The 27,959-nt window shown below is 41.9% G+C and overlaps 3 protein-coding genes across 3 annotated transcripts; 1 reads left to right on the top strand and 2 right to left on the bottom strand.

The window, feature by feature from the left end:
• Positions 1–6,315: 6,315 nt before the first annotated feature.
• On the bottom strand, positions 6,316–10,291 carry LOC124120680. Its single transcript, XM_048397310.1, has 3 exons — positions 10,190–10,291; positions 8,261–8,552; positions 6,316–7,820 (listed from the first exon to the last, which is right to left on the bottom strand). Exons 1-3 carry the CDS (start codon positions 10,232–10,234, stop codon positions 6,316–6,318), a joined length of 1,842 nt encoding a protein of 613 aa, XP_048253267.1. The 5' UTR covers positions 10,235–10,291.
• A 7,379-nt stretch (positions 10,292–17,670) lies between these two features.
• On the bottom strand, positions 17,671–21,674 carry LOC124151373 (protein asteroid homolog 1-like). The gene is made up of 2 exons (XM_046523828.2): positions 21,590–21,674; positions 17,671–20,674 (listed from the first exon to the last, which is right to left on the bottom strand). The coding sequence occupies exon 2, from the start codon at positions 20,650–20,652 to the stop codon at positions 18,382–18,384; it is 2,271 nt and encodes a 756-aa protein (XP_046379784.2). The 5' UTR covers positions 20,653–20,674; positions 21,590–21,674; the 3' UTR covers positions 17,671–18,381.
• A 166-nt stretch (positions 21,675–21,840) lies between these two features.
• LOC124151442 (GPI mannosyltransferase 1-like) lies at positions 21,841–27,905 on the top strand. The gene is made up of 6 exons (XM_046523948.2): positions 21,841–21,964; positions 22,902–23,058; positions 23,399–23,979; positions 24,847–25,105; positions 25,652–25,753; positions 26,534–27,905. Exons 2-6 carry the CDS (start codon positions 22,918–22,920, stop codon positions 26,717–26,719), a joined length of 1,269 nt encoding a protein of 422 aa, XP_046379904.2. The 5' UTR covers positions 21,841–21,964; positions 22,902–22,917; the 3' UTR covers positions 26,720–27,905.
• The last annotated feature ends 54 nt before the right edge of the window (positions 27,906–27,959 follow it).

Genomic DNA, 27,959 nt, shown 5'->3' on the forward strand with positions numbered 1-27,959 from the left:
AATTGAGCATAATTCTTACATAATGCCATTTAAACATGAATTTATACTAAATCTGAAGTATCAGGTGTCATGAATGTGTTCTTTTATAACATTCAATATATTTGTTCTGGTCAGAATCAAATTTTATTTTATTAATTCCGTAATTGTAACCATTTTAGGTTTCATAGTGATCTTTGAATAATCATTTCAGACAAATATTAACAGATAATCTTCTTCCAATTACCAAGGCCATCATATCTCCATTCTATTATGATAAACACCCTGTATCTTCCGAATTATTGAGAAAGCTGACAAGGTGAATTGGCGCAGATCAACCTTGGTGCACCTGAACCAAGTAGAAAGCTGATCTACCGTGAGGTTGACAATAGTCTCCAGATACTGAAAGATCAACTGCACCAAGGAAGGAAAAGTCCAATCCAGTTCCTTGATGCTGCAGGTCACCTATTGAAGCTTGGATACCCATTATCCGCCATTATGATGCGTTGAATGTTGAATTATGTTATTAATTCTTGTTAAATATGGTTCTTATTTATAATATCATGTTGAATAAACCATACTAATTTATTAATTACTTTTCTGATGTACAATTTGTTTTCTTACAATCTGCAAATGAATTAGCACAAGTTCATTCATAATTATAATCCTGGTGTTCCCTATAATTTCAAACTTAAACATAAACACAGTTAATGATCTGTGTGGAACAGTTCATATTGACAGGTAGAAGGCAGGGGATTTGTGGTCCTGTCATGCACATCCTATATTGTTATAAGCTGTATGACACATGGCCTGTATGACTGATGGCACGATACCGTATCAACAGAATATGATTGATGGCTTCCCACTCACTCTGCGCTGCTGCACATACATATCTGGAGACAAATCCAGTTTTGCGAAATAAATTACATGCTGAGCTTTTGATTGGACAAAACCCTTGCTGACGTAATCCTGTTAATCGAAGCAATCATGTCCAGTTGGTCCATGGTATTTATCGCAATTGAATGGACATGCAATAGCCAGGATCTTGATGGGATATTATAAGATTTATGATTCAGGGAATCTAATAAATAACATTGTGAGAATATGTCCACAGCTCTGACCTGTACTATCCTCGTTAAAATATGTCAACACATAATCTTGTGCATGTATTTACATATTATTTTGACATTTCTTCTTAACTATAGTGGCAGTTCCTAAGGCAAAATTATATCTCACAAGACGCATTCAGACATTATCTGTCAGTAGAACCATAAGTCTGATGTATGAACTGAAATCATAAGTGTCTAATGTATGACCTAAAATCATAAGTGATTGATGTATTTAGGTGGTCTATAGTACTTGAATTCTGCCACTTCTTCAGATGGAAAGTATTCCCTTGTTGCAATTACCACAAATGATGGTACAGGACGACGATAATGTTTATTAGCCTTCCATGGATCCATCTGGTAAATCGGTTGTATGCCACATGACTAGTGTTCTTAATCGGTGATATGAAATTGTATAAATTTGTTACCATACCGGAATAAATTATGTTCAGATGTCATAATTCATTGCTACTCGATCTTGGTTATTATGGCCAGCACGTATCTGTGAAGTCCGTGTACACATTGTATTAATTGAGCACTTTTGTATGTTAAGAAATGGTATGCAAATTAAATATTTTCACCTTCAGTTTTGTGCTAGTTATTCCTTAATTTGATCGCAGGTCTTTGGAACTGATCACACTTTATTCACTCGCTGACAGTTTAGAAGAATATCTGATGCAGTACAATGATAAGGAAATGTCAATATTAATCTATGCAGCAAAATTTACTATGGTTATAGTTATTATCATCAGTAAAGAAGGAACATACTTATGAAGTGGTTCGTTATCGTGTTATGGGCCTGCCAAGCTGACTTCCAGGAGCGTCAACTGTATGTTGGTGAACTTTACTGAGAATCTTTCATGTTGAGTTACGAAACCCAAAGGTTCAGCTCCATTTTCTCTCTCGCCCCAGCAGTAACATGCAAACATTTGGACTCAGTTCGCGTTGACATGGCCATGCCGTTGCCACAGTCACACCTACCAACAAAATTATGATCTAGCTAATAATATGCAAACCTATAATTTCTTCATGGAACAGTTCCCTTGAAATAACGGCATTATTACAATAACAACCCAAATCCTGTAAACATGCGAAACGCACGATCGTCGCACGAGTTAAATACGTATGCATGAATGTTAGGGTGCCTTATTAGAACACACGAGAAAACACCGGAAAACACATTCTTTTTCCTACGTTTATCTTTAAAACAAATGCCAAGAATCCCCAAATACACTCGTGACAGAGCCATCGGAATGTTGCAAGTAGGCATGCGTACTGCAGACGTTGCATTACATGTTGGTGCGTCCGTGAGGCCAGTACAACGTCCGAGGGAACGTTACAATGCAACTGGAGTCCGAGAGTTGACGTCCACGTCTAACAACGCCAGCTATAAACCGCTATATTGGGACGTCACATTTACGCAATCGTTTTCTCCCATCAACTGTGACTGCACTTAACAAACTGTTCGCAATCGGCTGTGACAATATGGTCTCAGATCCAGGGGCCATACGTTTGGCCAGTTTCTAGCCAACGTCGAGAGTGGGCTCGTGCACGTCTGCGTTAGACTCGACGTTAATGGCAGAGCGTGCTCTGTAGTGACGAATTCTGTTTTTCACTCTCCAGAGGTGACGGTCGACGTTGGGTGTATAGACGGATGAAGGGAACGTTATGCTGACGCTTGTGTTTCTGACAGAGATCGTTTTTAAGGAGCTGGATTGGAATTGTTTGGGATGGAACTGCACACGGTCATAGCACAGCTCTTGTTCCTATTTGTAACAATATGAATGCGATCCGCTACAGGGGCGAGATTCCTGCTCAGCATATGCATGGTGTCCCTTACCTCAACGCCGTTTCAGCATGGCAATGCCACAAGTCACACCACGCGCATCACACGGGACTTCCCGCAGGCTAACCACGTGGATGATATGCCTTGGCCGGCCAAACGTCCGGACCGTGAATATCCAGGGTAGAATAGGGCTTCAGAAACCTATGCTTGCCGTAAAAGGCGACTTTGCTTGTCGTATGTTGGTATGACGTGTGACATTGCCGATTGTGTCGCACCGTGTCCAAACAGCATGCATCGTTGCTCATGCTGTCAATCACTGATTTCTCTGGCCCAGGCTGCCAAGATGCAGTTGAAATATTGCGGACTGAGCCGTAAAACAACATGCACGCAGTAATTGTAAACCGTTAAACCCTGTTAATCCAGATAGAACCTGGTTCAGTGTAATCGATCCACGGGTTCGTATTCAAATATATCTGTGACGTCCTCCATTGTTTAAGAGCTCCATTATTTTTTAAGAATGTGGTTGGCTATCAATTACACTTTCTATTGAACCAACATTTCGGTTGATTGTCACTCGGAACAGACTGATCTATAGTTCTTATTTGACAATCAAGTGAATGATTACTAATGTTATCGGAGCATGTGTCTCCAGCGTGGCTAGAATCCGATTAGTATGATTTGATGACGTGTGATAGTTGACCTCGGATACGGCGACACGTCACAGTGAAATTAGCTATTTTATCATTTCCAATATCCAAAATCCTTAAAAGCTCAGAACGTGATATGCATAATGTCGTGTTACATCCTGTTACCTGTTACAATGTTCGCGTTTAAAAAAGCTAGATAAACCTTTGACGAGAAGAAACTAAGGATCAGATAAACATATAAATCCTTGTACCAAATATATTTGGGATAACACTGGCAGTGTGGGTTGGAATCCCGGACGGGACTCAACTAAAAAACGTATGAGAATCTATACTTTAATAAAGAAAGTGTTATCCCAAATATGTTACATTTGTTACACTTTCTAAATGGCATTGTGTGTGCAATATATATCCTTGTCAGGGCCCATTAATTCTAGTTACCGTGTATTTAAAACGTGCAAGCGATTTCAAAAGTACACGCTTAGGTCCCCACGTAATTGGATAGAGTCGTGAACCTCGTATCGTTACGATCAGCTCTCGACGAAGCCTTTGCGCACGTGCAACAGCAGCAGAAATCATAATCCACGTACATCACATCACGACTCAAACACTGTAAATACAGGCGACAAACATTTCTGGTTAAGTTTTCAAATAATTTGTTTGAGAATGTTTTGTCAAAGTATTAACGGTAACGGTGTGTTTTAAGGAGAAGAATAGCCTATGTAGTCAAAGGTCCAATATTTTCAAGGATTGAAGAGTTACTAAACACCATGTGCAGAGCTGCGTAAGTCAGGAGTGCCTGGATCCTATTATCGTGGGTTCAAATCCCAGATGGGAGATGGAGGCATAGAGGAGAGGAGTGTCTGACAGTGATGAGGAGATGGTGATAGGAGAAGGTGATGCGAGGGGAAGACAGTGGTGTCTCTTCAGTGAGGAGGAGATGGTGGTGCGAGGGGAAGACAGTGGTGTCTGTCAGTGAGGAGGAGAAGGTGATGCGAGGGGAAGACAGGGGTGTCTGTCAGTGAGGAGAAGAAGGTGATGCGAGGGGAAGACAGGGGTGTCTGTCACTGAGGAGGAGAAGGTGATGCGAGGGGAAGACAGGGGTATCTCTTCAATGAGGAGGAGATGGTGGTGCGAGGGGAAGACAGTGGTGTCTGTCAGTGAGGAGGAGAAGGTGATGCGAGGGGAAGACAGGGGTGTCTGTCAGTGAGGAGGAGAAGGTGATGCGAGGGGAAGACAGGGGTGTCTGTCAGTGAAGTGGAGAAGGTGATGCGAAGGGAAGACATGGGTGTCTCTCAGTGAGGAGGAGAAGGTGATGCGAGGGGAAGACAGGGGTGTCTGTCAGTGAAGAGTAGAAGGTGATGCGAGGGGAAGACAGGGGTGTCTGTCACTGAGGAGGAGAAGGTGATGGGAGGGGAAGACAGGGGTGTCCGTCAGTGAGGAGGAGAAGGTGATGCGAGGGGAAGACAGGGATGTCTGTCAGTGAGGAGGAGATGGTGATGCGAGGCGAAGACAGGGGTGTCTGTCAGTGAGGAGGAGATGGTGGTGCGAGGGGAAGACAGGGATGTCTGTCAGTGAGGAGAAGAAGGTGATGCGAGGGGAAGACAAGGGTGTCTGTCAGTGAGGAGGAGATGGTGATGCGAGGGTAAGACAGGGATGTCTGTCAGTGAGGAGGAGAAGGTGATGCGAGGGGAAGACAGGGGTGTCTGTCAGTGAGGAGGAGAAGGTGATGCGAGGCGAAGACAGGGGTGTCTGTCAGTGAGGAGGAGAAGGTGATGCGAGGGGAAGACAGGGGTGTCTTTCAGTGAGGAAGAGAAGGTGATGCGAGGGGAAGACAGGGGTGTCTGTGCAAAGCGTGCTGAAATCATACGATCGTGGATTGGTGGGTTTCACAAACTTAATAAATGTCTCAGGTCTCTATCTCTTCTGGCTCTCCTCCCACATGAAGATAGCATGCCGTAATATAACTGAACTACTGTTTAAAGTGGCGTAAAATCATACTGACTCACTTCTTAAAGTATGGAAGTATGAATCATTGTGGATGTCAATAGAAGCCGTTTCTAAAATTACCAGTTGTCAAAAACAGAGCCTGCAGAACTTTAAAAATATATGCACAGATCAAATTTCAGGTCTATCGACAATGATTAATAGCAAGCAAAAGTGAAAGTAAAAAATGAATGACCGTCCACCACGAGTCTCGGCAATCCTGATTACTTCACTATGTTGATGTATTTTGAGAGAAACATGACAGTCCAAAACAGCACTTGCAGAACTTTAAAAATATATTGATACAGATCCAATTTCACGTCTATCAACATATATTTTTATAACACATACAAGTAAAATCAAAACATGTATGACCGTCAACGGGGAAAAGAATACTACAGACATATCGTTATTTTCACACAAAAAATACATCGTTTCATTATGCCGTGACTTTGGGGTTGCAATGTTTCAAATTTTCTAGGTTCTGACACACCCCACACAGGTTGACACAAAAAAACAGCTCTGAGATAGCCTAAATTATATCTCGTTATCCATAAGGCAACTTGCGGATAATCAGTATCATACAGTTTGGGCTTTTATGAATTCCTTCCTAAAGACGACAGGAACCTGAGAGAGTTCTACACACATATGTATGTCACAAACACACGTTGTCAGTGTTTACATGTGAACACCTTAATTACTCCTTCGCTTCTCATACCAACATACACGTGGCCATGTCCGTCTACACACACACCCTGGGTGTGGTTGATACCGTCCTCTTGTGTCAGTATGTTTCTGACAAACTGTCCTGACTCCGTCAGATGGATGACTCTATGTAGAAGGTAGTCACCAGGATGTCACTCGTGCTGGTACTTGTGATACCCTGGGGATACTTCAGTGCTGTGTCTCCTGTAGGGCTGTAGGTGAACACCACATCTCCCTCGGGGGTCAAACACACGAAACACTCGGTTCCACCGTCTGATACCAGGATGTTTCCTGTCCTCGTGGTACAGAGATAGTTGGGTCTTTTTAAGATGTTGATACCATTTTGGAGTGGACTGATTGACCTCAGAACGTTTCCCGTCATATCCAGGATATCAACACAGGGAGGATACCGGGAACTAGCTGCTAGTGTTGATGGTGTCAGGGACGTTATGCCCCAGTACTTTTTGCTGGTTTTGATAGTTGACAGCAGCACCAGGTCAGGGTTGACTTCTACTGTTACATTCAGTTTGATGTTCCGGACAGTGACGGCCACCTGGTTGTGTGTCAACTTTGTCAGACCCCGTGGTTTACCACCCAGACTGAGTTTACTGTGACGTGTCTGGTTATTCCTGGTGTAGAAGGACTTCACACTATCGTTGTTGTGGTCGGTGACTACAACTGTATCTGTGTCATTCACCACCATCACTGTCACGTTTCTTGGGGATGATGTGGTACTGTCCCCTGTTACTCTGACATCAATGGTGTCCTGTAACACAGGAGTAGACTTCAGGTCCAGCACACCCTCATACATGACGTCTATCTTAACCAGCTGTAGATCGTCCAGAGATTTACTCAGCTTGTCTGTGTCCTGTCTGAATGTGACCCCGGTTATTCTTCCTCCCTCCTTCACATCTACGTCTCCGACAGCCTCCACATCATCCGCCTCACATCCCTGATACATCTCATACACATCCATGTCACACTCAGATTGTAGAGCCTGGTCTATCAGCTCAGCCTGTTGTTGGTACATCTGTACTGACATCTCACCTGACTTGATGTCTGCCTTCAGTTGTCTGATGTGTTTGTCTGACATCTCTTTCAGTTCATTTAGAAGTTTCTGTTCCTTGAGTTTTATCCCTTGTATTGCCTTCAGACTTGCAGACTTGATGTCGGATTCCGTCTGTGAATGTTGACGTATTTCTTCTGCCATCACTGATTTCTTTTTCTGCACCTCTGTGTTTCGTTTGTGTCTTCTCCTTGACAAAGTCTCTTTCATCTTCACCAGCTCTGTCTTCACAGCCATCATTTCCGACTCGAGTGTGACGACCGAGTCACATTTCCTGTGGTAGATAGTGCAGCATATCTGACAAACAGCTTTCTTACAATCTTTACACAGATATTTGATAGTTTCGTCCTTGTGCTCTTTACATGTCACCTTGCGTCTTCTTCTGACCTTGACCTCGCCGGAGAGGTCAATGACTTTGTGTTTCCGTAATGACGGGATGCGGTTGTGAGCTCCAGTACATTTGTCACAGAGTGCCTCATCACAGACCAAGCACCAAACAACAGCTGGAGTTATCTCCCCTTCCTCTCTACAGTAGCAGCAGGAGGCTGTATCTGCAAATGTACATTAATCTTCAATGTGGTGTGTGTATCGTGGGGAGAAGAGGAGCCATCTATATGTGGTGTATTTCAACCATTATTCTATTTTCACTACAATGGATTTTCTATGTTATTTGTTGAATCTACATCTGTCCAAGCTCTTCTCCAATATTCACACAGCTCATGTGAACTAGGTGATATTGTTACTGCAGACATTGCCACCATGTAAGATGAGGATGTATCTACTATGAATTCATACTGTCAGAATTTCGGCAAATACACCAAAACCACCATGGACAAACGTGAAGCAACAATAATAACAAGTATCACAATTAAACATACACCTTCCTATGCAGAAATACATGTAGGTACAAGTTCTCAGTTAAATTTACTTTTTGTATATCAAATCTCAGTAAATTAGTTTGCATCCTGTTGAGGCACAATCACTACTGTACCCGTAGATCCTGGACCAAACGAGTCCAAGAGTCCCTGGATGATAAAGGTCGGCTTGACGTCATCCGCCCACTCCTCCACTGGTCTCTCAGGGGCAGACACTTTCGTCATTTTGTTGCAGAATGGACAGAGGAGGGACTTGGCACTGATGGCTTCTGGTCTGGTTTTTGTGTAGTTGACGACACATTTTCGACAGAAGGTGTGATTGCACACAAGCGTACAGGGATTATCAAACACCTCTGTGCATATTGTACAGGTCAGGAAATGTTCCGTTAGCTTCTGAGAGGTCGCCATCTGAAACATTTGAAGAACATTTTACACAATACATATACCTTATACATGAGTGAGTATGATGAGTGATAGCCATATTCCAGCAATATCACGGCGGGTGACACCATAAATGGGCTTCACTCATTGTACCCATGTCGGGAATCGATCCCGGGTCTTCGGCGTGACGAGGGAACGCTTTAATCACCAGGCTACCTGACCGCCCCCTTATAATTGAGCCTTCATGACATGAATATATATCCAAGTATATTCAGGTGATACGATTCTTGCTCAAAAGTGGTTTGATCAAGGTTACAACATTCTAGGCCTCAGTAGAGCTTTCAGAAAGATTAACGGTACACATTTGAATGACATTTCAAAATGTTATGCATCAGTGACAAGACTGTCCGATGCAATTCCCTATGTCTAATTCAGTTGAACAATTGACTTGCTTTTGCATGTGTTTGTTATGTTATTAGTGGTGTAGGACATTATCGCCTCGTGGGTGTCATTCACTGGCGGTGTAGAGGGAAAGTGCATACCCGTGACAGAATATCCCCATCCGGACAGGTAAAGTCTACGTCTGTGCAATATCTACACTTAAGAATTATACCGCCTCCATGGACTATTAGAGAGAGCGTTTGCTGGCTGCCAGGATATAGTTTCAATATTGGTGAGACGCAAAACAACATTCACAGACATTCCACAAAGACTAAATGGATGGCTTCAACTGTCCAGTACTTAACTTTCCTTTATGTCGAGCAATATTCCAGAAGCACTAGTCTACTACATTTCACAACATATGAGGTACAAGTTCCGTTGATTGAACTCGCGAAATAACGTAGACTCTCACTACAGTACGTCCCAACTGATACCGCATCATGTGGGTCTAGTCTTCTCATAGTCCTTCCTTGAACAAATATTACATGATATGTAGTATTTAATGCATGACAAGAGGGTGACTTCAACTTTCCAATGGCCAACTTTCCCTTTTATGTCAAGCAATATTTCAGCTGCTGAAGTCTTTGGTGTCCACATAACACATATTTTGAGGTATACTCGAGCATGCTCTTTCTATGAAGATTTCAAAGAGCGTCATTTGTTGTTTGATCAGGGCCACAACGTACAGACCCGTGACCATCCGGGGTATAATAAGTCTTCAGCAACCCATGCTTGCTGTAACAGGCGACTATGCTTGTCGTAAGAGGCGGATAACGGGATCGGGTGGTCAGGCTCGCTGACATGGTTGATGCATGTCATAGTATCTCAATTACGTGGATTGATGCTCATATGTCCCTCACTGGACTGTCTGGTCGAGACTCCATAATTTACAGACCGCCGTCATATAGCTGAAATATTGCTGAGTGCGACGTTAAACAACAAACAAAACAACAACAAAAAAACTCAGTAAAGCTTCCATAAAGAGGTTACGGTAGACAAATGGGGGGTATTTCCAAATTTAACGCATCCATGGGGAAAACTATGTCCGTTACAATTCCCTATTTTGCCTTGAACCATATGTTCCTGTGATTGCTAAGGTAAACAATTGACTTGCCTTTGCATGTGTTTGTGATGGGTATCATCGGTGAGGCAGGATACACTCAGCTTTTAGCAAACACCTAGTATCGTCACTATGGGTAAATGATTCATAAACACATGCTTACTTTTAGTTGAGATTTCCTATGACTATGGAAATGCTTGTTTGTCATCGCGTTTATCTCATGAGCTCTTAAGGAAGACGCTAATGGATGCCCTAAGCCTGGAAGACCTTAAGTGGGATCACCGCATTCTTGAATGAGTTGTATTCTTAATGGAAACAAATGACGTACAGATATTTTTCTCTTTTTCTATAGTCATATCAGTCTTGAAAAGTTTTCTGTTTTAGATGATGTGGATGGAACCAGCAGAGACGTGATGAGCAGGAAGTAACAGAAAAATGGACGGAACACTATACAGGATTAAATTTCGTCTGTTTTTGCTTGTTCTCGGTGCTATCGCAATTTTGATTCTGTTTTCTTGTATTTCCACCCGTGAAGATCCGGGGTAGGATTGGTCTTCAGCAACCCATGCTTGTCGTAAAAGGCGAATATGCTTGTCGTTAGAGGCGACAAGGGATCGGGCGACTTGGGTAAATTACTCTTAATGTAAATAATTTTACATTATGGGTCACGTGTTAACTCTTGTTACAACCCTTAATGTAAAAATTACTCTTTATGTAAAAATATTTACATTATTCAAAGTTCGGATCTGGTGATTTGGGATCCTGATACGTCAATTCTTAGTTCTTACATGTCACGTGTCACATGTCACATGTCCCCCACCTCACCAAGATTACCCTGAACACCCACTGGTTCAGAATTCAGCGACGAGAAATAGTCCCCCAAGTCTTGTATATCAATAGGGTTGGGTCGTTGCGGTCGTCCAGACACACGCGTTATCTTGTCCCAGAAACGTTTAGAGTCTACCGCTGCTGCATTTTCTAGGTCACTCCTTTTACATTGTGCAAACTGATCCTTCTTGATTCCACACAGTTATCTGTATTCTTGCAAACTTTATTATACTTAAAAAGGTAGGAGTTATCTTCTTTCTTCTGAACGCATTTAAATTATGGCATCGTTCAGTTTTTTTTACAGAGCCATTTATCATCATCGGGGAACATGTCACTCGATGCTAAACAATAATATATATCAGAACTAAACCCAAAATGTCCAATAGGGGGCACGGGTGGCCCAGTCGTCTAAAGCGCAGCGATTCGCTGTGCAGAGTTGCTTCCCTTGGGCACACCAGAAACCTTTGATTGTGGGTTCGAACCCCGGTTCGCCCCTATTATGTTGCTAGGTTTGTCAGCACCATACCCGTGCTCGTGGGTTACATCGATTTGGGTTTGGGTTTTTTGTTTAACGCCGCACACCAATATTACAGCCCATTGACGGCGGTCTGTAAATAATCGAGTCTGGACCAGACAATCCAGTGATTGATATCATGAGCATCGATCCACGCAATTGGGATCGATGACATGCATCAACCAAGTCAGCAAGCCTGACCACCCGATCCTGTTAGTCGCCTTTTACGACAAGCATAGTCGCCTTTTACGGTTACTGAAGACCTATTCTTCCCCAGATCTTCACGGGTCGGGGTTTCATCGAAGTGGCAAACGTCTGAGGCCTGCATCACTTGGGGCTTTCCTCCAACGTTTAGCTGCAACGCCGTGATATAACGGGAATACTGTTAAAAGCGGAGTTAAAACCAACTAAATAAATGTTGGTAATGTTGGTAATAAATGTACAGTCACCGATTTGATAGTCAGTTCCAAATCTTCCATTCACAATATGTATGTTCAAATTTGAACACGTTTTCAAAAGATTTTTCAAAGGTATTTAGTAATTTATCACATGAATATCTTTCCATCTCAAATTGTGTAAATAACTCTACAAAGTAAATATTACTTTCAGCATGGTGAATAACATCGTTCTCCACATAGTCCGTGAAGATCCGGGGTACAAAAGCTCTTCAGCAACCCATTGTTGAGTGCGGTGTTAAACAACTAACAAATAAACAAACAAATCCAAGTACAATGATAGAAACAGCTGGGTACTCTTACAGTGTACTCAATAAAAAATACAGCAAAATCTCTACCCCATTTTGTCTATCTTTGTTGTCACACCAGGTCGATTTCTACGGATGGATATATGTAAACACACATAATGTAGCTCTACTGAAACCAAACATACTTTTATCCAACAGAATAGTAATAACATGTTCTCTGTATCGAACATCAATAACATGTCTTACGAGTGAATATTGTATCAAAAGTATACCTCCCGAATACCTCCCGAACTTGAACCTTTTTGTGGCTTCTATATTCCTTGCAATGTAAGATATGCTTTTGCATAACCTTCGACCTTGACGGCAGCACCCGCTCCTGATCCACAGTTGACGATGTTCCACTTGAGTCGCGATCTGCAACTGGAGCCGACAACTGATGCTCATCACCTTCCAGAGTAGTAGCTGGCATGTCCTCAATGACGAGCCTGCCATTCTTATAATAGCCCCTCTTGTTCTCAGGTCTGAGCAAAGTCAGTTTCTCACGCTGTCGCTTATTACGAATAATTGCAAGAAACCGAGCAAAAAAATAAAAAACATGAAAATAGCAAAAAGGATCCTACATTTCCAATCAAACTTGGATGTCAATTACTGGATTGTCGGGTCCAGACTTGATTATTTACAGACCGCCGTCATATAGCTGGAATATTGCTGAGTGCAGCGTTAAACAACAAACGGAGAAATGAAATCGTGTATTCCGAGTGTCCAAATGACTAATACATTGACAATATAAAAGAAGTTAGGTATATCAGTATCCAGACCAGACTATCTGTCAGTGTGAACATTAACATAATTTCACTCTATCGCAACTGTCTGTAACTGACTTGACATTATATGTGAACCTATATCTTCATTGACCGCTGCTTCCGTACGGAGAGATGACGTGTGTAGCTCCAGAATGTACAGTACGTGAAAACACTCACAACTCCCAATGAAGTGTACATTAGGTGATATACTCTGCGAAAAAAGTAACGCAGAAGAAGTAAAATCGTAAATATTGCCGTCATCAGTAAATATCTGACAGAATGTTGCCGACATCAGTAAATATCTGACAGAGTGCTGTCGACATCAGTGAATATCTGACAGTGTTGCTGACATCAGTAAATATCTGACAGTGTTGCTGACATCAGTAAATATCTGACAGTGTTGCTGACATCAGTAAATATCTGACAGTGTTGCCGACATCAGTAAATATCTGACAGTGTTGCCGATATCAGTAAATATCTGACAGTGTTGCCGACATCAGTAAATATCTGACAGTGTTGCTGACATCAGTAAATATCTGACAGTGTTGCCGACATCAGTAAATATCTGACAGTGTTGCCGACATCCATGCAACATTAATACCAAATTTGGTAGTTTCTGCAAGGATTGGGATTGATTTGTGTGGAAAGAATGAGGTACTGCAGACATTTGGTGAAAAGATGAAAAAAATGCAAAAACACTACCACGTTAGACAGCACGTGACCTTCCCATATCCGGTCGGCCACGTATCACAACTAGAGCACAGGACAGATTCATACGGCTACGGCACCTACTTCAAAGAACCACCACGGCCACCTCTACAACTGACAATACCAGGATTGCGTAGGATATCAGTCCAGACTGTCAGGAACCGTTTGCGCGAGGGTATTCGCGCTTGACGGACCTACATCGTCGGCGGCGACGTCAATGGTGTCAAGGTCACAGAGCATAGCCTCAACTGCGATGGAGACAAGTTTGGTTTAGTGACAGTCACGTTTTATGCTTCGCCTTGCGGATGGAAGACGTCGTGTTTACAGGTGTCACGGTGAATGTTATGCACGACACTGCATACAGGAAGTGGACAAATTTGGTGGTGGTGATGTGATAATGTGAGAGTTTAACGGCACAACATTACACGGTTGAGATTCTTCGGCCACAAGTCCTTCCCATTATGCTGCTAGTGAATGTAATTTTCCATCAAGACAACGCCGGATTTCACACGAGAAGACTGACAACAGCCTTTTTCAGGAATCACAACATCCAGGCCTTGCCACGGCCCTCCAGATTAAAACCCAATATGGGATGCACTGGATCAGCGACTGCGACCACGTCAGCAACAACCACATAACCCCCGACAGTTGGCACAAGAACTGCAGGCGGAGTGAGTGAACATTCCCCAGGCCACAATTCGGGATCTGACTGCTTCCATGGGACGACGATGCTAGTCAGTGTTTGACTCTCATGGTGGCCATACAAGATATTGAGAACAGATGATCTTCACCTTGAAACTCTAGTGTTCCGGGTGTGCCACATCGAACCTGGGTCAATGACAATGACGTTTGCCAATTTTAAACAATTGGTATCCATCTGTTGATTATTTATATGACATATATAATATAAGCCAGATAACAAGACATATAAAGCTCTTATATCGAGGCACTAGGGTATATCGCTAGTTCCCACATCTCTTCTCAAAGTACATACTTCTCGTTCTGTTTCTATGGCTCGCGTTTCTTTTGGCGGTGAGTATAGTTATCATGTGACTGACAGTGCTGAGTGAAACTGTATCCCTTCTTAACATAAGAGTTTATCTCACTACTGTAACATCGCACATAACTAGAATTTATGTAATGACATTGTTTTTTTTATTATTGATGAGTGGTAATTCTCTGGCGTTGACATTGTATATTTCAAGCATCATAAAACATCGCATATGGTTAAATGGACATTTCTTGTTACAAGGTCGGCAATATCACAGCTGTCATTGCAGACTGCAATGTGTGATCATATTTGATGGAGGTCAACAACATCACACCTGTCACTGCAGCCTGCGATGTGTTATCAGGCCTGGAGGTCAGCAATATCACAGCTGTCACTGCAGCCTGCAATGTGTGATCTGACCTGATGGAGGTCAGCAATATCACAGCTGTCACTGCTGCCTGCAAAGTGTGATCAGACCTGGAGGTCGGCAATATCACAGCTGTCACTGCTGCCTGCAATGTGTGATCAGACCTGATAGAGGTCAGCAATATCACAGCTGTCACTGCAGCCTGCAATGTGTGATCACATCTGATGGAGGTCAGCAATATCACAGCTGTCACTGCAGCCTGCAATGTGTGATCTGACCCGATGGAGGTCAGCAATATTACAGATGTCACTGCAGCCTGCAATGTGTGATCACACCTGAAGGTCAACAATATCACAGTTGTCACTGCAGCCTGCAATGTGTGATCTGACCCGATGGAGGTCAGCAATATTACAGATGTCACTGCAGCCTGCAATGTGTGATCTGACCTGATGGAGGTCAGCAATATCACAGCTGTCACTGCAGCCTGCAATGTGTGATCTGACCCGATGGAGGTCAGCAATATTACAGATGTCACTGCAGCCTGCAATGTGTGATCTGACCCGATGGAGGTCAGCAATATTACAGATGTCACTGCAGCCTGCAATGTGTGATCACACCTGAAGGTCAACAATATCACAGCTGTCACTGCAGCCTGCAATGTGTGATCTGACCTGAAGGAGGTCAGCAATATCACAGCTGTCACTGCAGCCTGCAATGTGTGATCTGAACTGAAGGAGGTCAGCAATATCACAGCTGTCACTGCAGCCTGCAATGTGTGATCTGAGCTGATGGAGGTCAGCAATATCACAGCTGTCACTGCAGCCTGCAATGTGTGATCTGACCTGAAGGTCAACAATATCACACCTGTCACTGCAGCCTGCAATGTGTGATCAGACCTGAAGGAGGTCAGCAATATCACAGCTGTCACTGCAGCCTGCAGTGTGTGATCAGACCTGATGGAGGTCAGCAATATCACAGCTGTCACTGCAGCCTGCAATGTGTAATCTGACCTGAAGAAGATCAGCAATATCACAGCTGTCACTGCAGCCTGCAATGTGTGATCAGACCTGAAGGAGGTCAGCAATATCACAGCTGTCACTGCAGCCTGCAATGTGTGATCTGACCTGGAGAAAATCAGCAATATCACACCTGTCACTGCAGCCTGCAATGTGTGATCAGACCTGAAGGAGGTCAGCAATATCACAGCTGTCACTGCAGCCTGCAATGTGTGATTAGACCTGATGGAGGTCAGCAATATCACAGCTGTCACTGCTGCCTGCAATGTGTGATCTGACCTGAAGAAGATCAGCAATATCACAGCTGTCACTGCAGCCTGCAATGTGTGATCTGAGCTGATGGAGGTCAGCAATATCACAGCTGTCACTGCAGCCTGCAATGTGTGATCAGACCTGATGGAGGTCAGCAATATCACACCTGTCACTGCAGCCTGCAATGTCTGATCTGACCTGAAGAAGATCAGCAATATCACAGCTGTCACTGCAGCCTGCAATGTGTGATCAGACCTGAAGGAGGTCAGCAATATCACAGCTGTCACTGCAGCCTGCAGTGTGTGATTAGACCTGATGGAGGTCAGCAATATCACAGCTGTCACTGCAGCCTGCAATGTGTGATCTGACCTGAAGAAGATCAGCAATATCACAGCTGTCACTGCAGCCTGCAATGTGTGATCAGACCTGATGGAGGTCAGCAATATCACAGCTGTCACTGCAGCCTGCAATGTGTGATCTGACCTGAAGAAGATCAGCAATATCACACCTGTCACTGCAGCCTGCAATGTGTGATCAGACCTGAAGGAGGTCAGCAATATCACAGCTGTCACTGCAGCCTGCAATGTGTGATCACACCTGAAGAAGATCAGCAATATCACAGCTGTCACTGCAGCCTGCAATGTGTGATCTGACCTGAAGAAGATCAGCAATATCACACCTGTCACTGCAGCCTGCAATGTGTGATCAGACCTGAAGGAGGGTCAGCAATATCACACCTGTCACTGCAGCCTGCAATGTGTGATCTGACCTGATGGAGGTCAGCAATATCACAGCTGTCACTGCAGCCTGCAATGTGTGATCAGACCTGATGGAGGTCAGCAATATCACAGCTGTCACTGCAGCCTGCAATGTGTGATCAGACCTGATGGAGGTCAGCAATATCAGAGCTGTCACTGCAGCCTGCAATGTGTGATCTGTCCCGATGGAGGTCAGCAATATCACAGCTGTCACTGCAGCCTGCAGTGTGTGATCTGACCTGATGGAGGTCAGCAATATCACAGCTGTCACTGCAGCCTGCAATGTGTGATCTGACCTGATGGAGGTCAACAATATCACAGCTGTCACTGCAGCCTGCAATGTGTGATCTGACCTGATGGAGGTCAGCAATATCACAGCTGTCACTGCAGCCTGCAATGTGTGATCTGACCTGATGGAGGTCAGCAATATCACAGCTGTCACTGCAGCCTGCAATGTGTGATCAGACCTGATGGAGGTCAGCAATATCACGGCTGTCACTGCAGTCTGCAATGTGTGATCTGACCTGAAGAAGGTCAGCAATATCACATCTGTTTGCATTGGCAATGGAAGTCATGCTTTAATGTCTATATGATTATATCTAAGGTTGTCCAATGCATGTGGGCCCTAGAAGTGGTCAGTCACAGCACTGCAGTCTCACGCACATGCGCAACACACATGATGACGATAAAAGAAAAACAATATGTCTGTGCAGTTTCCTTTATTTACACAGTAACATTTTCCGAAAATATGTAACACTGGTAACAACAACCCTGTAGTACCATGACAACGGTTGTCATGGTTACTGAAAGGGGACACATCTGTTTGGAGCCCACTGGCAGGTTTACATAGGGGTATATGTACAATTGGTGACATAAAGACACCTGTAGAAGGGGAACAGCATGCTCCCAGAGGTATGTTTAGGGGCTGGATAATAAGATACTTTGTACCATTACACTGTTAGAGAGTCAATAGGGATTGTCTCAAAAGTCTGCAATCAACAGCTAGCTTAAAAACATAAGCATAAAAATTTAAATCTAGATTTGACCACCCGACTATCATGAATATCCACCTACCTAAAACATGGAAAATAATCCTCAAATTGTGATAAGTCTTTCATTGTAGTGTTCAATGTAAATACAATTCACAATTCAGACAAGAATCAAAATTACCTGTTTTGTTAATTTATAATGCAGGAAATAAAAACTTGAGAATACAATGTTGATCACGCTGACCACACTGAATGCACTGGAGAAGAGTCAGAAATACAAACAGATATTTCTCAAATACATCAGTGATCACTAAATACACGTTACAAAAAGATCGAAACTAATGGGATTCCCAACCAGACACCTACTATATAAAAGGAATTTCAACTTTTGTGACAACCTCTACCATGCCCACTCTGCCTCCATCATCAAACATCAAGGAGGAGGCAGCTGAACCTATTGTCCAGCTCACACGCTGCTTGCACCATCTCGGGCAGATCATTGTCTGAGTTCTCAGAGCGCACATCAGACTTGGCATAGTCAGTCTTCTTCTTGTCTCCCTTCTTCTTCCCTTTCTTCTTGGAGTTTTTCTTCCCTGTTCCTGTTTCCTGAAAACAATCCTCCCCAATGTGTTTAGAAATGAAAGATTCCATCTGAGTGAAGACAGCTGACATGGGCGACTTCGGTCCGAGAATGTCACTGATGTAGGAAAGAGGTTTTGACCTTGACCTCAGTTCCTTGGTGAAGTTGTAGAGGAAGACCCCACTGAAGAAGGTGTGAGGTCGGGGATGTTCCAGAGGACTCTGCAGCAGCTGGTTGATATGGAGACCGTCCAGGAGACAGGCCTGGAACTGAGATGAACCATGAGTGATGGCAGACTCCACTGGGCTGCACTTGGTGACAGGAGCAAACTTGGCATGGTGTTTGTCAACCTTCTGTAGAAACTGTGTCAGCTGTGACTCGGTTGCCTTCTCACAAGCTGACCGTACACATATCTGTGAGATGGGATCTGCCTCTTGGCAGGACTGTTTGGACTGCGTCTTTGGATCACTTAATCCTTCATTAGATGTTGAACTTAAAATATCATCCTTTGAAACATCTTCTGTTTCTTGTTCATGTTTGTAATGTCTAGAATTCTGCTTAAGTTGACGAATTCTTGTCTTTGACTGTAGGAGTATTATGCACACAAGTAAGGCATGATAATGATACCTTGTCACTTTGGGTTGGGACTGAAGAATCCAGTACACAATCACACATGCAAGAAGCTGCAGAGGAGGTGACCACAGTTCTAGGAAAGTGTTTGGAACAGAAAGAACCTCAAGTATCATATCTACACGCTGCCCAGTAGAAATATTTCCAAGCTGAGATAGTCCTGGAAGTTGGCCAAAATTTGGTAAAGAGTTGACAGATTCAAGAAGAGTCTTCTTCAGGTTCTTACTCTCATCTCGCGTGTATTCCAAGATGTGTGTATCCTGGCTTGGACCAGAAAGATTATCAATCGGAGTACAAGAATCATCCTTCAGAAGAATGCCGTACATGACCTGTCTAATCCTTTCAGAAGTGGAGTACGAGGAAGCAACCTTCATGTTTTCCACCTGAGTCAGTAGAACATTCCGATGAAGCACCACAGTGTTGAGAAAAAACGGATGGATTGCACCAGATCGATGAGCACTGATGAACCAGGATGGAGCTAGGCTGCCATTATAACTCTTTATCTCATCAGTCCGCTGCTGCAACGCAGTGTTACTATCACTATCAAAGAAGTCGCTCAAACTGAAGGACTCCTCCAAGTCTATATAGAATCGGATACATCTGTGAATGAGTAGTCTTAGATTGTCTCTTGATTCTTTCGGAACATACGTGAGGATCTTCTCCACCGCATCTTCCCACGACTTGTAGTCCTCACACCAGCTCAATATGGCTGCCAGCCTTTGATGTCTCTGTGGCAGAGATTTAGACCAGGCTGATTTCAGGGTGTGGAAAAAGTTTTCAAATAATGACGACTCAATGAAGTCATTCCCTAGAAGGACTGCAATGACAGGCAATAAAGTTTTATCAAATCCTGGAAACTCTTTAGCAAAGTGGTCGATGTGATACAACTGGACAGACAAGCAGTGGTAGGTTTTGCCAGTTTGCGGGTCTTCTGGGGAGGCTAATCGAAAATCTACATAGTCAAACAGTATGAAACCACCTCTCAGGTCGAACACAAAAAAATCACTATCATTACTCATTACAGGGCAGTGCCAATGGTTGGCTAGCTTGACAATCTGACTATCAGCCTCAAAGTCACACACAATATACGGAACTCCCATGTCAACCAACACAGTCTTAAAGGTTTCGTATGCCAAGATTGGCAAAATCCTTCCTCTACCTCCATGAGAAATAAATCCTGCAAGGTGAATTCTGTTTTTGGCTCGAGTGAGTGTTGTTTTTAACTTTTTCCCATCTGCTTCATATCCTCCATCAAAGACGATAAATGGTTTAATGTCACATTCTTCAAACATCTGAAATATTTCTTTGACCTTTTTATAGAAGACATCATAGTCTCCTCCATAATGGTGTTTGACATGCAGATACTGGTACAGGAAGTGGTAGAAGTTGTTTCCATCAATCACAACTCTTGTGCAGTGCAGGTTGTGATCCTGAAGGAGTCGATTGTTGTTGCTGTCAACAAAACTTGTGAAGCCTCGGATGCCCATTATTGATTGGAAAGTGGCGTAGCTGAAATTATAGAACAGGACAATCCAAAGTATCAGTCATTGAACAGTCTATACACAATCTGAATAGCATCTTGAATGTATTATAGTGAAAAACGCGAACCAATATCAAATTAACAGTGGCAATTCTAACATGTTTCTTTCAACAACAATGACATGTTTCAAGTTTCCTATGACAAAACTTACAGGTGACATGTTTGTCTCTGGCTTGATGCCTTCAAGGGAGCACGGGTGGCCCAGTCGTCTAAGGAGCCGCGATTTGCTGTGCAGAGTTGCGTCCCTTGGGCACGCCAGAAACCTACGATTGTGGGTTCGAATCCCGGTTCGCCCCGATTATGTTTCTAGGTTTGTCAGCACCATACCCGTGCTCGTGGGTTTCACCGAAGTGGTAAACGTCTGAGACCTGCATCCCTTCGGGCTTTCCTCCCACATTAAGCTGACACACCGTGATATAACTGGAATACTGTTAAAAGCGGCGTAAAACCCAACTCACTCACTCACTTGATGCCTTCATGTTTAACCCATTCTAAAGTGTCAGTAAACTTTGATGACCTGACTAATACTAATTAATTATAATGCTACATTGAATAAACTATTATCAAAATATCCATAAGTGCTGTATGATAGACAAGACACATGACATGTTGAAACTCTTAATCTAATAATTTGGTTTTACAGAATCATGAAATACATCTGAATTAATTTTAAAGAATTTAAAATAAGAATTAATTTGAAACAGAAACATTTACATTTGCGGTTAACCTCTCAGTGTCTGATGAATAGAAGTTACCGCATGACGTATTGTAAGCTGATAAATAGACAGTAAAACTTGTATGTGGCTGTAGCCTAGAACCACAAACGGGATTCTAACGGATATTCTTATACCATTTAAAATGCCATTTAGAAGATCAATACGTACACAGAGACAAAACCTTGTCAGCGGCCATCCACATGTCACGCCTTTTCAGTCTTTCGGGAACCAGTGCTGAGAGTGCTCTCCCTTGAAACTCTTTAAATATATTGTCCACGAGTGAAATAGTTCTAGATACAATATTTCTGGACTAAGGAGCCTGAAAACGCAATACTTATATTTTTGTATTAATTAAAACGGTTTTATATGATTACATGTCGTTTGGTACGTGTAAAACAACATATTGTATTTGGTTTGAGATTTACCTGAAATCCAACATGGCGGCAAAATTAAACAATCTCAGCATGTTGTCGGAATCGTGAAATGAAATGTACACTTGTGATTACTTTGTTGACATATCGTGTATCGCGCGGCTGGATTCACGTATGCACACATTTTCTTTTCTTCTATCATAGCTCCTATCGTATGTTTCTTCAAGTAAAATCTGGATTCCTGCTTTATCCGCATACCCTTTGATCATCATCATCTTCATGATTAAATGAACATGAACGCGTGCAGGTTACGTCTCAACTGCCAAGTTCCGTATTTTTTCATTCGGAGTGGCTAGTATGGCATTGTGGCTGCAACACAAGAATATTTGAACAATTGACTTTGCAACGCACATTGAAGCTGTTCATGACCGAACCACGGAATTGATAGTGTAAAAGAAAACCGTTATCGCAAAGTCAATTTGTTAGAAGCTTCACATCGTACTCATTAATCTCTGTTGTCGTTACAAAACTGTAGGTACGACCCTGCTTGGTAACACTTGATATCATATTATCATGATTTTTATTGATGTAGATTTTTTGTTGTGCTTTTGTATAAAACGTGGTAAAAGATGTCAAAGAAAAAACTGTAAAAATCAATGCCCAGTTGTGAAGTGAGACCAATTACACATGAACTGGGTCTAAATTGTTACTCTTTTTCTTCTTCTTTTTGTGCTGAGATTAAGAAAATGCACCTCAAACTTTGCAAATTATGTTACTTATCATGCTAAATGTTGAGGAACCATATTATCACGTGCTGGAGATAAGGGGGAGATAATTTTGATTCAGTTTCCTCAGTGAAATTATCTCCCTTTGCTCAACAAGAACTTCAGGTTTGACAGGAATTAATTTCATACACAAAATCCTTGATGAAATGTCAACAAAGATTTTTATGTGTTCACACTTTGTAGAAATAAAAACTAGTCAGCATCCCTAGAACATTTGCCTGATTGAGTCTGGAAGTCAAATGTTATCTACTAGTACACAGCTTGATGTCTTGCTTCAGTGAATAAATTCAGTTAAGATATTCATGACTGTATTTTTACTCCCAGATTTGTCCAAGTGACCATGTGGAAGTACTGTGTCCTTGGCCTAGTAGCAAGACTGGTTCTCTTGCTGTACGGAGAATGGCAGGACCGCACTATGGAGGTCAAATTTACAGACGTTGACTACTTTGTCTTTGACGATGCAGCATCTTTTGTTATTAAGGTAATATTTATTTAAAAAACACCATTAAGAAGTACTTATGAAGTACTAATAGATCTGATGATGTGAAAAGTTCAAGAATGGCTTGTGTAAGGAAGAAACAAGGCTAGTTGTCAGATATTTGTACTTGTTTGATAATTGTCATTCCATTATTCTCAACATTTTCAGTTGGCCAAGAGAAAACCTGATCCTACTCATCCTTTAGCATATTGAGAGTATGCTAGACTTGGCTGATTCTTAAACAAAGAAACTGACCTGGTTCGACTTTGTCAATGAAGAAATCATATTTGCATGTCATGAGTGATCTCCCTTGGACCATACATATTTTTTCTTCCTATTTCAGGGACAATCCCCTTATGACCGAGCCACTTACCGCTACACCCCACTGTTAGCCTTCATGCTTCTACCAAACAAATGGTTTCACAGCTTCGGGAAAATCCTTTTCATCATATTTGATGTGATGACAGGGGCTCTGACATATTCCCTTGTTTCCTCCAAGGGTCATAGTCACAAGACTGCAGTGGTTTGCGCCTGTCTCTGGTTGTTCAACCCCCTCCCAATGGCTGTGTCTAGTCGAGGAAATGCAGAGAGTATCATGTCCTTTCTAGTGCTTGCAACTCTTCAGCTGATAGAAAACCGCCACGTTTTCATGTCTGCAGTGTCATATGCTTTAGCAGTTCACTTTAAGATATATCCCATAACATATGCACTGCCATTGTACTTACTATTGGGGAAGGATTTTGAGAAGGACAAGATTCAGAGGACAGCAAGATCAAAATTTACTCAGCTGAAGAAAAGGACAAGAGAGGATGTATTAGTCTGGAGGGAAGTATTACTGGACTTAATCCCCAATATCAACAGACTGGTGTTTATGTTGGTGGGGGCTACAGTGCTGGGAGGACTCACTGCAGTATTCTATGCATGGTAGGTTATGTAGCCCGTTTATGGTTCATGTCTCCATACTGTATCGAGTGATATAAGATAGCTAAAAATCAATGAAGAGCAAAGCAATGTTTATTTGACGATAATACATTGTTTTATCATGACGTCATTTCTGGAGGTTCGAATATGCGCTCGCAACTTGATGACGTCATGTTTTGGACAACTTATTGTTAGCCCTTAGGGCAGGGTCTAGTGAGTTAGATGTAACTGTGGTACGCAGATAAACGCTGTTGCCGAACAATCCCATCCAAAATTGGGAGAGATATGACAATCAGTAATAGGAAAAAAAGGGAAAAAATCGATGTGAGGATTGTGAGAATATGCGTGAAATACCAAACTTAACCCACCTGTTCATAAATAGACTTGTCCGACATTGACAAGGTCGATTTCTATTCTGCGGGAGTCATCGTTGTTAAAATTAACTATTTTTAAATCTTGCACATTTTATAAACATCCTTTAAGTGGCTGTACATAATGTTGATATCTCATATTAGAAAACAACGATCAGTGCTGTGTTTTATTGTACGATAAACAACCCCGACTCCCATATATTTATATATGCTATCTACGGGTTGAAAGTGTTATTGGTTTTAACGTGTTTAGTTATTCAAACCTTTTTACATACCATGGAAAGATTAATTGCACCCATTTTCTGTTTTTGTGAGTGTTGTATTTTGCATCCATTAAACCCATGCAAATATTTCATGTTTATCTTGAAAATGAACCAGTGGATTAGTTGGTAGAATTTGACATAGAATCTCTGCAAGTAAACATAACTAGTAATATTAATCACGCTCCTTGTTGAGACTGTCCGCCAACCACTGTTGTTCATTGTGTCTCTGTGTGCAGGTATGGCTGGCAGTTCCTGTACGAGACCTACCTGTATCATGTGTTTCGGCAAGATACACGCCACAACTTCTCCCCATACTTTTACATGCTGTATCTGATGGGCGTGGCTCACACGTCCACATGGATCAAGATCCTCGCCTTCCTGCCACAGTGTCTTCTCATCCTCACATTCGCCATCAAGTACTATAGAGACCCACCCTTCTGCTGGTTCCTCATTACATTTGCTTTTGTAGCTCTCAATAAAGTGTGTACGTCACAGGTGAGAAGTCTTTCACAAGTGTTTACCATTTGTTTTAATACTTATTAACTTAACAGTCATCATTAGGACACACATGGAAAGATACTACTGCATCTTTGTTATAAAATAATTTAGCAACATATATTAACAAATCAGTAGTTTTAAAAAGTTGGATTAATGCTGTTTTATAATAATCATAAAAGGTTTATAGAATATCTCTAAACATGTTTATCAAAGAATTGTTTTGCTTTTTTTTTGTAAACATTTGTAGATATGACCTTTAGATAAATGAAAGTACATGTGTGAAGAAATAATAGTTGGCACTGAGGTCAGAATTGTAGCCTAGTGGTTAAAGAGTTGATTGTTCACACCAAAGACCGGGTTCAATTCCCCACAAGGGTACCGGTACTATGTGCGAAACCCATTCTGGTGTTCCTCGTGATTTAACTCAAATAATGCTATAAAAAACAGCATGAAAACATACGCTCTCCTACACTGCTGTATGATTTAAAGAGTTCCATCACCTGTTGACAATGACTGACTACACCCTGCTGTGTCTCGTTTCAGTACTTCCTGTGGTACCTGTGTCTGGTGCCCCTCATTCTCCCCTCCATCAACATCTCCGTGTCCCGGGGAGTCATGCTGACCTCTCTCTGGTTCCTCGGCCAGGTATTATCATCTATTCTTACTCAACCTCTTCAAGAACCTCATTCAGTTTTGTTGGGATTTTGGCCTCCCGCCATGAAGTGGAAGGAGATATAGGAATGGGTGCCTACCATCCATCTGTCACATTTCGTTTCTGGGGCGGAACTCAAAAGCCATGAGAGATATCTTAAGCAAAATTTATTTTTCGAGTTTCCATGGCAGCGACTTTGACTTAGACTGAAAACATGGAAAATGGCGGTAGTGCTCCTTTCCGGAGCAGATCTTGAAAACCGTACAATATTTCGTCACCAAACTTGGCACATAGATAGGTCTGGCAGTGAACTGGTGCCTTTAATAATGTGGGATATTTGAAAAATTTATTTTCGATTTTCCATGGCAGCGACTGAAAATGGCGGTATTTCCCGTTTCCAGAGATAATCTTGAAACCCATACAATATTTCTTGCCCTGCACACAACCACACGTCATATTGGCGGGGGATATGAGTATTTCATGCTTGTTTATTATGTAGAAGAATCAATGTGACACATTATGTGACATGCATTTAATAATGGCACTTATTGCTAAGTGTATGAATTATGAAATACTAAAAGAACATTTTTCAAACTCTATTGTTTGTTCACTATTTCCAGAATGGTTAACCTTGTTAATACATAGTATTAATACTCAATAGCCTTTGTGACCACCCAGTCTTCAGTTTCATCAACTCTATTTGATTAGAAGAATATTTGCAATACTGAATAAGTCATCTCTGAATCATCTTTGTGGAAAAATTATATTTTCAGGGTATTTGGCTTTTACCAGCTTACTACCTGGAGTTTGAAGGTGTCAACACGTTCCTGTACATCTGGGGCGCTGGACTGGCATTCTTCACCATCAACAGCTACATCCTCTACATTCTCATCACCAACTACAGGCCGGTGTACAGTCAAAGCACGAGCAAAGCCAAACTTACAATGAAAGTACAATGATTTCATCAAATTGTTGTAACCATGGTAACCTCAGCCTGCTTGTCAAGTACTCAGATGAAAATACTGCAGACACTGTTGTATGTTTCTCTGTGTTAAGTGTGTTACAGATCAATCAAACAGTTAATTATTACCCTAACTACACTAAAGGGACTGATTACAATAAGTGTCACTTGCTCGCTTCAATAAAGTGACACCTTTTTATCACGGCATTCTGGATTTCAGTTGACCTTAAAATAAGATGGTGTTTAAACATTTCAAAGGTAGGGCTACTGGCATGATCCATTCTAGATGACTGGCATTAATTAGGTGATGGGTTAGTATGGGTATGGGTTCATTGTTGTTTAAAAAAGTACATTGTGCCCATGTACAGTACCAGGTATTAACATTGATAGTGACAAATATTTCTCTCTCTCTCTCGCACACACACACACACACACACACACACACACACACACACACACAGAGGGTTAGAACTAAACTGAAAGGCTTCACTAGGCCCAGTAAAGATAAAATGCGTTTGTTAAAACAATGGGGACATTGCAAAATTTGAACTAGCCCACAGGAACTTGTACTAGCCCCGGTCTAGCGGGCTAGTGTTAATTTCTAACGCTGGGTTGAAATCAATTCCCTAGAGCTGTTAATTCGTTGCACAGAATTTAATTAAGAAATATATGTTAAAGCTGTCATGACTTTTGAAATAGATTTTGAAATAGTTTGTTATGACTGTTGGTACTTTATATCCATGTTTATTATGACCATGATCAACTGTATTGTCTGATCAGCACTTGGAGGAATAACTCACGGACAGCAGTTAGATCAACTCTGAACATGATGAACCCTGTTCGAATGAAAATAACAACCCATATATGCCCTTCTGTATGTCTGGGGTTTGCGTGACAGATGACCCATCCCACCTGCTTCTAGGCTTTTGTTCTGTGTTTCGATTTAGAGTTCAGTTAACTGATAACTGTATTGAACTTTAATATTGTTATTTAATATGTTTTATAACATTATTTGTGTTATTATATATACGTATATTATTAATCACTATTTATTTTACTTGTTAAATTTGTGTTTGTATGTTTTGTGTCTTTATCGTAATGTCACCATTTTCATGTTAAGCATTATTAAGTTATGTTTCTTTCCAGTTAGGAATAAAGATGACAGAAATTAAATAAAATTTGAATACAACATTGCAATTTTGATCTTTCTTTGGAGAGAAGTTGTTACATCCATAATG

This window comes from Haliotis rufescens, unplaced genomic scaffold (genome assembly GCF_023055435.1).
Source record: "Haliotis rufescens isolate VD_foot unplaced genomic scaffold, xgHalRufe1.0.p SCAF_17, whole genome shotgun sequence".
Classification (NCBI taxonomy): Eukaryota; Metazoa; Mollusca; class Gastropoda; order Lepetellida; family Haliotidae; genus Haliotis; species Haliotis rufescens.